Here is a 14,048-nt window from a genome sequence, read left to right on the forward strand (position 1 = left end):
GTGGGGCCTCTGTCCTTTGGGCGTGCGGTCCCCGATTCCTCCTGGCTGCGAGGCGTGGGGCCATCTCGGGAGGCTCCGGTACATGCAGGAACAGCGATGTCTGTGGCCTCTCGGCCAGTCGCCGCTGCGGGGTCACGCACTCATGCGCAGCGGGTTTCTGCGACGGTCAGTCGTCGTTGCAGATGAGTCATTCTGTAATTTTGGAAATTTATATCTCAAGGATCTGAAGATCTTTTTCAAAATACTGTTTAAACTAAACCCATTTATTTAAATACTTAATGGGTGTTAAATACATTTTCCTAGGCTAACAAAATTTAAGGATTACTTCCATAAATTTAAAAGTTACATTTACCTTTTCATGTGCACTACTCTTTGTAACAGGTTGATATAATTTCTGCTTTTAAATGCTAAAACGAGATGGGTAATAGTAAAAATGCATTGAAACGAATAGAGAAGAAATATGGAAAAGAAAAAAGGGAATGTGTTAGGCACGTTAACCCCAAAATAAAAGGCCTCTCAAAATGAGAGCCAACGAGTCTTTCTTTGCGATCAGAGAATGGCTTTTTGGGGCGCAGCGACTCGGCCCGGGGGGGTGTGTCTGAGGAAGGGGAGGGGAGCGTCAGACCAGGAAGCGGGTGTCGCTGGGAAGTGGGCGTGGCTGGGAAGAAGTGGGCGTGGCTGGGAAGTGGGCGTGGCTGGCCGCGCAGATGACGCCCCACGCGCCCCACCGCGCCCCACCGCGGTGCTGGTTCTGAGCCGCGTTTCTCACTTTCCGTCCGATGCTCATTAGTCCCCTGGTCGTGGCATCTGCGTTCTTGCTGCTGAGGAGAGACCTGGATTTTTAGCCTGGGGTGGGGAGCAGGGCAAAGGGACCTTCGGGGGGCAGCTGCTAAGTGCCTTTCCAGGTGCCCCGCCTCTCCGGGCCGTCCTGACCCGGGCCCTCGGGCTTCACCAGCGCGTCCCTCGTCCACACCGCTGTCCGGACACCCCTCTCACGGTGGGGGTGTGGCCGCCTCCCGCCCCCGGCAGTGAGGTTTTAGACGGTGGTAGAGCTAGGTAAACGTGCCCCGTCTTCCATCGGTACTCACAGAGTAAAGCGCTATTCGTAATGTTTATTTTATAAAGAACGCTCCAAAAGGGCTGGTTTGGGCCACACGTGTGCAGGGAAATCCCAGTTACACACGGGTCTGGTCATTGCTTCACGGGCCCTGGGGCACACACGTCCTGCCAGGTCATGCTCTGCCACCCGCCCAGGACGACTGGGGCTGCAGCTCCCGGGAGCGTCTCGCGTGGGGACGTGACCCCAGCAGGCCCCGCCGCCTCGGGAAGGGGTGTGTACACACACGAGTCAAAGCACAATCCCAGTTTCCGGTGCAACTCGGATCAAATGTGTAGAAAAGGGTCAGCTAAGGTTTTGCCGACGCCGGAGCGCTTCCTGTTCTCCCTGATCCTGCAGACGCCGAATGTCCAGGTGGTGTGTCCTTCAGGGAAAAAGAGGAGCCGTCCTTCTGGTCAGCTCCTCGGATGGCATGCTCAGTGCATCTCGGCCGTGTGTGCGATTGGGGCGTGTGACGTGGCGAGCGGTGTGTGTGGTCTGTGGCCGGGCCTCGGTGCGCGCCCGCACCCCGTTAGCAAGGACGAAGGGGGGCCCACCCCCCGCTTCGCGGTGTGCTGGGGGCCTCCCCGGAGACGTGGGGGTGCTCCCTCCAAGGACCCACCCAGACCGCTGCCTCGGAGCCGCGAGTCCCCCGCGCTGGGCGTGTGTGGGGGGGACGTCCAGCCGGCGTCTGCGCTGGTCACCGCTGCCACCGCGCCACACAGGGGCCCGTCCGAGGAGGCGCTGCGTGTCGGCCCTGGTCACCCTCGGCTTCACGGACCCGGGGCCAGGCGCAGGTGGACAGGCTGCCGCGGTGCCGGCCCGTCCTCCCACCGGAGCAGCCTCGCGGCCTTCCTGCCGTACCGTGCCGTATCCCAGCTCCGAGCCAGAGCCACCTCTTTACGATTCGTCGTCCTCCAGACAGTGAAGTGACTGACAGGCACAGGCAGCGTAGAAGTCTCAGGACTCGCCTTGCCCTCCGGCTGTGCGTCCCGCCCGGCCCGGGACACCCGGTCTGCGAGGGGCCCTCACAGCGCCGTGGGAGCCGCGCTGCCCACGTCGGCGTCGTCTGTTTATGCGACGCACTCGTCAAGCGCCTGTCATTTGCAGGGTGCGTTGGAGGTGGAGGAGGCCACCCCCGTCAGCCTCTGTCTTTCTCCCAGATAAGCAGCAGATTGCCTGAGTTGCAGGGCAGGGGCGGGGCGGGCTCCTCCGGTCCCCAGGAGGCCGTGGCCACGCCCCGCCACCAGGCCTCGGGCCCTGGGAGACAGGAAGAGCTGTGGTTCCCCTTAACGGGCTGTAGCCTTAACACGTCAGCCTCAGCAGGAGTGAGCCGGTGGCGGGGGGCGTGAACGCCGGAAGCCAGCCGGTCCCTGACGTCACGGCTCCCCGTCCGTGTCCCGAGGCCCGTGTCACTGCAGGGCCCGCAGGCCCAGGGCCCCGTCTGCGGCGCCTGGCACACAGGCCCCAAGGCTCACCCGACGGCGTCCTCCACCGGTCCTTCCTGCCGCAGCTCGGGACCAGACGTCGTGCGTGAAGAATCCCACATTCTCCAAGAGGGCGCTCGCGTCCAGGAGCAAGCACTCACATCCATCCGAGACAGGGAAAGGAAGGCGAGCCCTAACACAGAAACCGAATCCCTCTCACCGCGCACCACGTCCCGTCCTGTGGCCAACGTCTTTGAAGTTCCGGCGTCTCTCTTGGGCGGTTTCTTGTTCGTCGGATGTGATGAAAACAGTAACTTTTCCTGAAGTGGTCTCTGTCCTTGCGCTGGAGCTGTTGGTCGCCAGGCACAGGAAGGTTACATAATGCTTAACGTTTCACCGAAACGTGCTCAGCATCCACGTGGAAGGCCACGTGACGGGGGCTGCGGCCGAGGCGCCGAACACGGTCCAGTTGGCGCTCACGCGCGCAGTGGACTCGCTCCCTCGGGCTCTCCAGAGCTGCGCTCGGGAGCAGGAAACATGGCTCTTGTCAGCACGTCGGGATATTCGGGGATTTCTGGCTTTACTCCTAGGAGTTCGACTTCTCTCCGTCTTTCCCTATAAAAAAAGCCAAAGCTTCCGCTTCGGCTCTGATCTCTTGCGTTCCTCGTACGCGGCGCTGTCGCGGGAGGCGAGTGTGCGCGTGTTCACAAGTTCAGGAGCTTGAGGCTTGGATAGTGCTGTGACTCCGCGCCGTTCTGGTTATGGTGGAGTCTGGACCGGGAACCGTTTCTTCCTCCGCGACTCTCCCTTCGTGGAAGAATTCACCTGCCTCCTGTAAGAGCTGTGCTGAGGAAGCCAGCCCCCCCCCCAGCTTCGCCTCGCCCGAGCTTCGCCTCGCCCCCGCGTCCCACACCCCCTCGCCGCCCTCCCCACCGCCTCCCACCCAGTCCCCGGAGAGGCCGCCGTCCCCTGGCCCCCACGGTGGATGATGGTACACGCCCACAGCCGAATCTTACTCAGCTATAACAAAAGATGAGATCTTGCCATCCGCAGCATCGTGGATGGACCTCGAGAGTCTTGTGCTAAGTGGAGTAAGTCAGACACGAGAGACAGCTGTCTCGTGGAATCTAGAGAAACGGGACAGGCCAACAAACAGCAGGACCGCGCTCGAGGGTACAGAGAGCGTCCTGATGGCTGTCGGGTCAGCGGCTGCGGGCGTGGGGGAGGGAGGGGGGAGTTGAGACACACAAGGTGGGGGTTACGGAGTAGTCGTGGGGGTGTAGAGTGTAGCCAGGGGACGGTAGTCAGTAGCACTGTCATGACTGGTGTCGTGCGGGTGCTGGGTTTCTCAGGGTGCGCACTTCATGAGTTATGTAAATGTCCAATCGCTGCGTCGTGCACCTGAAACTAATAATGTTGCGTGTCAGCGATAATCGAAAAGTACATATAAACGGTTTAAAAAGACGTCGTCCCTCTTCTGTGGAAATTCATGGTCAAGGCTCCGGTATGGTCCATTTGGGGTTGTAAAATGTAATCACTAATGTCCTCACCTAGGTTCTGTGTTTGGAGGGGAAATCGACTTGCCAGGGAAGTACACCCTGTCTACTCTGTCCCATAGCTTCCAGGCCCTCCGATTTGAGGAGCAGCTACCTGTAGGTAAAGCCTCCCCCCGAGGGACCCTCGGCCTCCTGCACCCAAAGCTGCTCCTGATTGCCGATCTGTTCAGAGAGAGAGGGAGAGAGAGAAACTTTATATAAATACAAAAAAGTGGCGATCACTTAGAATTTTATCTTGATTGAGAAATTTTCTCGACAAAAAAAAAAAAAGCTATCCAGAGCTTAGATACGTCAACATACACACTGTAGAGAAACGTTAGAAAATGTGTGTGTGTGCACGCGTGTATGCGTGTGTGTGTAAGTGTGTGTGTTTGCGTGTGTGCTGCATGCATGCGTGTGTGCGCGTGTGTGCGTGCGTGTGTGCATGTTTGCGTGTGTGTGCTGTGTGTGTGCTGTGTTTGCATGTGTGCTGCATGCATGCGTGTGTGTGCGTGTGTGTGCATGTTTGTGTGCGTGTGCACGCGTGTGTGTGTGCGCGTGCGTGCGTGTGTTTGTGTGTTTATTCTCCAGTCCCAGGTAAGTCGAGGAGAGTGTGGAGGTTTTCAGTGTCGATTCGTCGGCAGCGTTGTGGAAGACACCTGCGTACGTACAGGCGCCTGGCGTGTGTGCACGGGGCGGCTCTGGGGACCCCGGCTGGCGGCAGGGCTGCCTCTGGGAGGAGAGGGGTTTTTCGCCACATGCGCACATACCGTACCCTTTCTAATTTGAAATGTGACTGTCATACGGAAGCATATAAAACAAGCATGAAATGTAATGAATAATTACAAAGCAAACATTCATGTAACCACCACCCAGACCAGGCACCCGAAAGCCCCCCAGAGGCCCTGAATGAGTTTTAGGGGTGCCCATTGCTGTACTTCCTGTAAATGAGGTCACGCTGCACTGGCCTCTTTCATTCGACAGTTTTGGAAGATTTATCCCTGCTGCGCGTCCCGTGCTTTGTGCGTCTCCGTAGTTTTGGAACGTTACGTAACGTCCGCCGCCGACAGACCTTTGGGCCGCTGCGGACATTCTCTTCATGTGTCGTGCACGCGTGCGTGAGCCTCATTGGGCCACGCGCCCAGAGCGGGCCGGCTCGGGAGCACAGGTGCGGGCCGCTGCCCTCGATGGCGCCCTGCCTGCAGCCCCGCCCAGCACCTCCGCCGGCGCGGTTCAGGGGCTGTCTCGGTATCTCATCGTGGTTTCCGCTATTTCCGTAGTTACTCGTGAGTGACGATCCTTTCATTTGTGATGAGCCACTGGGTGTATTTCGCAAAGTGCCTGGTTAAGACTTTTGTCTGCTCTGCTGTTGGTACTCTAGACTTCTACTGATTTACTGGAAATGTTAATACATTCTGGACGTTGGTCCACTGGCTGTCCACACTCAAATAGTCCCCCTGCTCCGTGGCTTGTCTTTTCATTCTTTGTGGTGTCTTGATGAAGAAAAATATTTGACTTAAAATATTTGAATTCAACTTATCGATCTTTTAAGGATTACTGTGTCTTAAGAGGTCTTCTGTTTCTTTCTCTACATAAGATACTCTTCTGTATCATTTTCTAAACGCAGTAGAGCTTTGTCTTTCTGATTTAAGTCTTAACTCTCCAGGAGCTTATTTTTCATTTTTTTCCCACATAAAGATATTTGCATGTAACTAGAAACTTTTAACAAGCAATGACTTCCGGTCAAGATGGCAGAGTAGAATGTTGTATGTTAACTGTAACTGGAAAATTTTTTTAAAAGGAAAAGGAAAAGCAGTGACTTCATTATTCTTTTATTTTTATACATAATGTGACTCAGTTTATTCTTTCCTTCCTTCCTTCCTTCCTTCCTTCCTTCCTTCCTTCCTTCCTTCCTTCCTTCCTTCCTGTCCCTGGGTAGCTACTTGTCCGTGTACCATGTTTTTAAAATCTGACCTTCCTCCACTGTTCCATAATCCAGTCGTCGTAAGTCAGGCATCTCACACGTGCAGGCGTGTTCTGGGCTGTTCTGGGCCGTTCTCTGGGGCGCGTCAGGGCTCGGCCGTTTTCCCTGGTGAAGCGCCACAGTTCGTCTGGGTTTCCGGAGCAGCGAGGCCGCCTCCCTGTTACTCTTCTCCTGGGTCCTGGTTAGTGCCAGTCCCTTGGCTTCCGTGCGTGTTTGTGAGTCCACTTACCCAGGCCCACGGTCTCTGTCGAGTATGGGTTGGGCTGGCACCGAGTCTGTAGACCAGCTCCTCAGCCCGGTGGCCGTTACCCGCAGAGGCCCCGCACGGGTGTCGGGCTCGAGGGCGGGCCAGCGCCAGCTTCCCCCGGCGACGGGCGCCAGGCGAGGAGGTCTCTCTCTCGCCGCTTCCTTGCAGCGCTGCTCGGGCGAGAGAAGGAACGGCGTGGGCCCCCGCGGAGGCGAGGGCGGCGGCGCGGGGCTCACAGGCGTGTTGCCGGAGTTACGCGGCCAGCAGGCTAGCCGGGCGCAAAGGCGATACCCAGGTCGCTTTGCCACATCACAGCCGCAGATGGAAGTTTGTCTTTTTGAAGATGCTCTTTACAATAGCATCAGAACATAATACCTAAAGATACATTTTTTAAAAAAGATGTGTAACACATTTTTAGGAGTAAATTGGGAAACTTTATTGAAAGACGTGGAAGGAAAACTTGAGTAATGGGAAATACTCCATGTTCACAAATGGGAGGACTCAGTATTGGAAAGACTGCCATTCTCCCCAGGTCCACGTGGGGCATTTAAGAGGCCACGAATGGCGAGGACACGGGACAGAGCGAGGCGAAGGGCTGACGGACGGTCTCGCCGGGGGCTCCAGGACCCGAGCCTCGGCGGTGCGGGTGCGGTGGCCGAGGCGGCCGTGGCCACGTCCCGCATTGGGGGGAAACGGTCATCTCAGAAAATGGGACGTGGTTTTTCTCTTTCGAGAACAAAACAGCGTTGCCGAACTGTTTTCTGAGCAGAGGGAACTTGCCGTGAGCTGTGCCTCCTGGAGTAGGGACCAGAGCCGAGTGGAACTGCGTGCACCTTAACAAAGACCCCACGTGCACTCCCAGCTGTCAGCGGTTAGGTCTGACTCCATTCTTTCCCGCTCTGCACCGGGAATAAGCGTTTGGGGAGACCAGGCGCCGCCGCCGCCGCAGGTTTGCTCTCCACCCGGAGAACTTGCTTCTGCTTCGCGGGAGGTGCCTCGTGCGGCGGGCTCGTGACACGCGTCTGTTCTAGACCCCGTGGGGCCCGTGCACCGTGCCGTGAAGAAGGCGGAGCGCACACGCGGCGGGTGCAGTGCACACGGGCTCTGTGAGAGTCTCGCTGCCTCGGTGGCTTCGCGCGCACTGGGCGCCTGACCAGGCGTGGCCGGCACCGGCGTGGGGCTTCTCTGGCGATGGCGTCCGCCGGGCCTGCCGCGTTGGCGGCCCTGTCTTGTGGGCGTCGTGGGATTTGGAGACGCCGTCGTCTACGTGCCCGAAAGCCCGGTTCTGTGGCACCCTGCCAGCCGTGCGGAGGGCCGGCCCTCTCTGGGCCTCGGCATGCTGCCTGTCCCCCCCAGACCTGTGTAGAAGTGAGCCTGGGTTTCTCTTTTCTATCTTTTCTGTCTCGCGGTGTCTGTATGACGCCTCTTTGGACAGAGCGACAGTCTGGTGATCGGCTTGATCACGTCCCAGGAGGTGGTGGTCAGACCGTGCGCGCCGCGCCTGTGGGTCCCGCCCCGGATGGGGGTGCACCCCCGCTTGCAGCACCTGAGAAGCCGGCCGTGCTAGGTGCGCCGCGTGGGCGCCCTGGTCAGAGCCCGCGCGGCCCCTCACTCCCCGGCAGTGGCCCCCGGCTCCGGGCCCCACGCACACACCGCCAGGTGTGCCGGCCCGCGTGCCACGTGTGAGCACGCCTCACGGCTTCGCGTGCCGGCCGCGTGTCACGTGTGAGCACGCCTCACGGCTTCGCTCTTGGCAGCGGGAGGAGTAAACGTCACGTCCGCCACCGCCTCGGTCACCCGCATCTTGGAGGTCGCTTCTGAGCAAGTCCCCCATGCGCTGACGCAGGAACGCTGCGCCCTCCCCCGCACACCGGGAGCACCCCCAGCCAGGCCGGGCTCCCCCTACCCTAACGGCGGCCGTCGTTAAGCATCTCCGCCCCTCCTTCATGAATGCAGGCTTCCCTTCAGCAGATATGTTTCCGGAAGAAAAATACGCACATTTCAAACCCGGGGCCGGTGTCCTCTGCTCTCCCCTCCTCCCCCTCCCGGCTTGGCGTGAGTCCGGCCCCGCGCTTTGCTCCTGGTGGTAACAGGACTTACCGCCGTTCGGCTCGGGAGCATCTCGGGCGCAGCAGCAGATCAGCCGGGGAGGGGCAGGAAGGCGTGTCACCGCAGAAGGGGCCCGTGCGTTGTTCGTAAGGAGCCGTGTTCCAGCTCGTAACTCCGGCAGCGTCGGGAACGCGCTCTCGCCCAGGCTGTGAGGGCCTCGCGCACGTTCCCCTTCCCCGTGGGTCGGCAGTGTCCGCGGGGCGCTGGACGTCTCCACGGCGTCTCGGGACTTCCTGGCCGGTGCCCTTTTCACACCCCTTTCTAGCTGAAGAGGCCTGTCCCCGGGCAGCTCCGACAGGCCGCACTTGGGCTGCGTCTCGTGTTGAGCTGTTGACTCGATCTCTTCTGTCGGGGTCAAGACCGCTCAGTAACATGTTCGGGAGCAGGAGTGTCAGTGATAACAGCCTGTGTAGGCTTCAAAAGCAAAGTAAGCCCCCGCCACGCAACGATTGCAAGTCCCGTTGTTATTGTTTTGTGTTCTGCTTCATAGAAGTAATCGTCAGTTTCGGGTCGTCTCTTAGGGTCGTGGTTTATCACGTAAGAACCGGGCAGTCTTGAATCCCAGGCGCCAAAGTGGCTTATGTCACACGGACGGTCAGAAGAGTGACGTCGAATACAGGTCATGCTCTGCCGTACCTTTTCTTCTTCTTTCGAGATTGGCAACGCTAACTTAAAAAGGCTTTATTTTTTAATTACAAAACTGACTCATACCGTTAAGCCAAGGCACAAAGCACAGCCTCCCACCACCTCCCCCGACTGGCATTCGCCGGTGGCGCGGCCTGCGGCCACCGCAGGGAGCCTCTCAGCGTGCCGGGCCACAGGAAGCGAGACGGGCTCGCGTTCCGAGGAGATGGGGAAATCCTCGCCAGGGACCGAGGACGCCAGAGCCGCACCGCTGCGCTCAAGTCGATCGTTAGAATATAGATTGTTTTGAAAAATGAGATTGTAAAAAGTAGCTAAATGGGCTTTTAAGCAGAGACGAGAGCTCGTGAGATTATAGTCGTGAGCATTTCTATCAGCCGTGAACAAAAACAGTGGAGTAGCACCTTGGCTCTCAGGGACCCTGGGAGAATTGGCGTGGTTTCAGAGAGTGGCGATTGTCTTGCCTTTGAGAGGATTCTAGATAGAAATTTTATGAGAAAAAGATTTTGCTCTGTTCTTCCTTCTTAATTACAGTAGATTCGTTTTAGTGTTTTGGTGGCAACTGAGTCTTCGCTCTGGATGTCGGTCACTCCCACATGTTTTACAAGTGTTCACTGCTTTCAGGGCCTTTTGATGTGTGTGAGGCTTTGACACCACCCCACGTGACCCCAGCATCTGTCTGAGTTTCACGCCCCCGTGTCCATCTGTGCCGGCTGCTCACCCACGTGGAGGCTCCGGCACCGTGTGTCCGGCTGTGCCCGCCTGGCCCTGTCCTTGTAAGGTCTCACGAGGAAGCCTGCTTGCAGGGTTCACCTGCCACTTCTTAGAAGCCACACTGAGCGGAGGTCCCGAGGGAGGGCTGTCAGGGTGGCCCTTGGGGGTAAACACGGGCTTCTTAGCTCTCTGCAGTGCCGAGAAAGCGAGAATGCCCGAGAGTTCCAAACACACATGCGGCGGCTGCCAAACGAACTCGTGGCCGGAGGTCCTGGCAAACGGGAGGCCGTGCGAGGGGTGGAGAAGTGAGTGACAATCGAAGTCCGTCGAGGTGGCAGTTCAGGAAATGAAAGCTTTTCACCGAAAACGGCTAGACGCGCAAATGCTAAGACACCCGGCCATCGTAGTGACCGTTACTCGTTTAAAGTGAACGGCCCCTGAGTTCTCACAGCGTTTACGAATCGGACTTGGTGCCCCCGGTCCGCTGAGTACTGCGGGCACCCCAATCCCCTCACCCGTGTCCCCGCACGCAGTGCAGGGACCGTGGGAAGCAGTTTCACGCCAAGCGTTCGGGCGTCAGGGGACAGCGCGCACTGGCGGGCATTACTGCCCGGCACCTGCCTCGGAAGGCGTCTGGCTGGGGAAGAGGCAGCCGGATTGTCCTGTGTGCCTCTGCGTGCGGTCCGCTGCCGCGTGTCGTGGTCGAGGTGTGGGAAGACGCGGCTGGGAAGGGGGGAGGGTCGGAACCGCCTCTTCAGACCGTCGTGGATGTTCCCTCTGGTGTGACACCAGAACAGCCAACGGGCAGCTTCTCGGCGGGCCCTGCAGCGTGGAGCCGGGGCCGCGGCAGTGCGCTGAGGGTACGTTTCATGCCCCAACACCCAGAGGCCCCTCCTGCACTTACACTGCTCTTTTGCACTCGAACGAGAGTGTGACACCGTTTATGGCTCGCCTGGAAAACCCCGTCGTCTCGCCCCGACCGCTCCCTCGCCGTGGGGACGCCGTCCGGCTCACGCTGGCAGGTAGTTTTCCAGGCTTCCGGGAATCATGGAAAGTCATGCAGAGCGCCGTGGGTCTCCAGCCCTGCATCGACCCTCTGAACCTGTTTCTTGATCTTGCAGTGTCACCATAAAGATGACACGCAAAAAAATGTGTTGATGTGTGTAAAGCTTTTAGGATGGTACCTGGCCCAGGTAAGCACTCGGTGAGTAATAGCGATCGTTAAATATTTGTGCTTTTCTGTATTGCTGCCATCACGTGATGACCTCAACCCAGAAAGAAAGGCGCTTTGTGGAGCCCCAAGGTGGAGACCCCCACTGGGCGTCTGCAGCAACTCGTTTGGGCAAGCACGGACTTCCGCTGCCTGCGGGCGGAGGGTTCGCCCTTCCGGTGACAGGTGACGGTTTCTCACCGGCCCGCACCTGCTGTGTCAGCGGCCACGTCGGTGTGAGCGCGCGGTGTGGGTGTGCAGTGTGGGTGCGCAGTGTGATTGTGCGCGCCCGTCGGTGTGAGCCTGCGGTGTGCGCGCAGTGTGAACACGCAGTGTGAGCGCACGGTGTGAGCCTGCGGTGAGCGCGCAGTGTGAGCGCGCGGTGATTGTGCGCGCCCGTCGGTGTGAGCCTGCGGTGTGCGCGCAGTGTGAACACGCAGTGTGAGCGCACGGTGTGAGCCTGCGGTGTGCGCGCAGTGTGAACACGCAGTGTGAGCGCACGGTGTGAGCCTGCGGTGAGCGCGCAGTGTGAGCGCGCGCGCCCCTCAGCACGGCCGGGGGCCCTCGTTCGCCTCCTGCCCCGTCGCCCACACGGTGCTGGCGTGTGACAGCGGGCGCTCAGACGCTCCCTGTCGCGTGAAAGCTTCGGGAGGGGTTTATTCCGAGCCGCACTCCGGACCCGGGTTCAGGGGCGAGGTGCGTGGAAGCTTCGTCACGCGAAGCGCGTGATCGGAGCAGTGACTGCCGTTTTCCCCTTTCCTCCTTCGTTAAGGGAGAGTTCGTTGGTGTGAAATAAGGACGGCGGCGGCCGTGAGGTGCGGCGCAGGAATTCGGGGTTTGGCGGGGTGCGATCACCGTGCTTTGCTTTCTGCCTTCCAGATGTTCCTCCTGCCGATCAAGAGAAGCTCTTCATCCAGAAGTTACGTCAGTGTTGTGTCCTCTTTGACTTTGTTTCCGACCCACTCAGCGACCTAAAGTGGAAGGAAGTGAAGCGAGCTGCTTTGAGTGAGATGGTAGAGTACATCACCCATAATCGGAACGTGATCACAGAGCCGATCTACCCGGAAGTAGTGCACATGGTGAGTGCGTGCCCCTGCGGCCCGCCCCGCCCCGCGCCGCAGCCCGGCCCGAGGCGTCCGCGCCTGGCCCGGCGCTTCCCACGACGGCGACCCCGTCTCGGAGTCTGTGCCTGCACCTTCAAGCGTGCGGCAGTTACGGAGGTCCGCGTCGCGCGTCCTGGGTCACGGTGACCACAGGGAGGACGAGCGCGGCTTTCTGGGGACCCGCGGACATGTTAACTCATTCAGTCTTCACAACCACCCTATGGGGCAGAAGTGTTAGAACTTTCATTTGCACTTATTATCTTGTTCTCTTTAAACTTGTTTTCTCTTTTAGCATGTATAGTAGTCTAATAATGCCTGTACGTAACATAGAAACGAACACGTTGTCCACGTAGAGGAAAATGCCAGTCATAGGGTGGAGTGGAGATAGCGATGGGATCAAGCCAGGGTGAGGACAGGACGTCCTGATTGGCTGAGCCGGCCTCCGCCGGTCAGCGGGAGGCAGGGCGGCCCCTCCTGACTGGCTGAGCCGGCCTCCGCCGGTCAGCGCCAGTGTCGGGACACACCGACTCGATCGCCCTTCAGTTAGCGCGTTGCTGGTTTCACTCAGCCCCCAAATCCCAGCCGCCTTCCGTCTCCTACGTCACAGCCGGTTCCCAAGCCCTTTGCACGGTCTCACTGTGACCTGGAAACGGGCGATGCCTGAGGTGCCACTAAAACTCTTACCGTTTGACACCGAACTCCAGTTTTCTGTTGAGTGTTTTTGAATTGTTGACGTTTTGTCTGCCTTCAAAATTAGTACTCTCTAATTAGTAGGGAGCCCGTGTTGTTTAACATAAAATGTTAAATCCTGATTTTCATTGACTCCTTAAGTTCTGCTTTTTCCCTAGACCCATGTGTTTCAGAAGTGATTAGACTTGACCTAAAATATGTTTATTTCTCACTCTAGCATGTTTGTTTTGGAAAAAGAAGACACAAGTCATATTCTTTTTGCAGTTCACAATCTGGTGTGTCAGGAGTTGAGACCAACTTGATTATTTCATTATCGTTAACTCTGAAGTGTAGCGTTCACCAGCGTGTGCCGTCCTGGGGCTGTGAGGACCGGGTAGGCTCCTCCCCCAAAGTCACGCCTGAGGAGCGGGCGCGGGCCACACGTGCACGGAGCGGTGGTGGCACTAACACTCCACCCTTTCCGACCGAGGAGAATTGGGGAACGTCTGTTTTCTCATCTTAATTTCAACTTCCAGGCACTTTGGAAGGCCTCCCGAACCCTAGAGTCACAAAGAAAAACCTCTTACTATTTTATCCTAAGACAGTCATCACTTTTTGTTCTCAGTACCCTTTATCATTCTTCCGGAACCTTTTTTTATGACGCCGGATAGGCACAGAACTTTATTGCTTTCCAAAGCGATTGAAAAATCGTTTGTCCCTATGTCATATATTGAATACTCTGTTTTCCCCATCGACTTTAAATGCTTTTTATGATATGTTAATTTTATTTTTAAATTATTATATTAAACTTAACAAGCACATGAATTTATTCTATATTAAATCACACGTACGGAAGGTTTCTCTGTTTTTAAGGCGCCTCGGCTGCCAGCCGCCCCCGAGTCCCACTCTTAGCCCGAGAGGGAGGTCTGCAGACGAGACTTCGCTCGGCCCGCCCCCGACCCGGGCCTGCGCCCGCCTGCCCACACCAGGCTCTCGCCTGCCATTGCCAGAACCACGCAGGGGACCTGAAGCCCTTAAGACTCTTTCAGATTAAATAATCGTTCCTGTCAGAATCGTGTCCTCCCTAAACTCCCTCGCTGTCCTAACCTTGTCCCCACCCTGAAACTCGGGCCCGCCTCCGGTGCTGGACGCTGCGCCCTCTGGGCCACAGCACCTGGCAGAGAGGCCCTGCGCACCGCCGAGGGGGGCCAGGCGCTCTCTCAGGGGAGGAGACGGAGTGTGGGAGGGATCCCCGGCCCCCCACAGCGGCCCCTGCCATGGGGGACAGGCGTCGAGTGGTGCGACCAGTGTG

At 58.0% G+C, this 14,048-nt stretch overlaps 1 protein-coding gene across 8 annotated transcripts in view; it reads left to right on the forward strand.

Annotated features, from left to right (window-relative positions):
* PPP2R5C (protein phosphatase 2 regulatory subunit B'gamma) overlaps nucleotides 1-14,048 on the forward strand; it is a 104,011-nt gene that overhangs the window by 55,138 nt on the left and 34,825 nt on the right. For all 8 annotated transcript variants that reach the window (XM_036238236.1, XM_036238237.1, XM_036238238.1 and 5 more), the window contains one exon: nucleotides 11,844-12,043. In XM_036238236.1, coding sequence (XP_036094129.1) covers nucleotides 11,844-12,043 — 200 coding nt within the window. The remainder of the gene's footprint in view (nucleotides 1-11,843; nucleotides 12,044-14,048) is intronic.

This window comes from Rousettus aegyptiacus, unplaced genomic scaffold (genome assembly GCF_014176215.1).
Source record: "Rousettus aegyptiacus isolate mRouAeg1 unplaced genomic scaffold, mRouAeg1.p scaffold_m13_p_3, whole genome shotgun sequence".
Taxonomy (NCBI): Eukaryota; Metazoa; Chordata; class Mammalia; order Chiroptera; family Pteropodidae; genus Rousettus; species Rousettus aegyptiacus.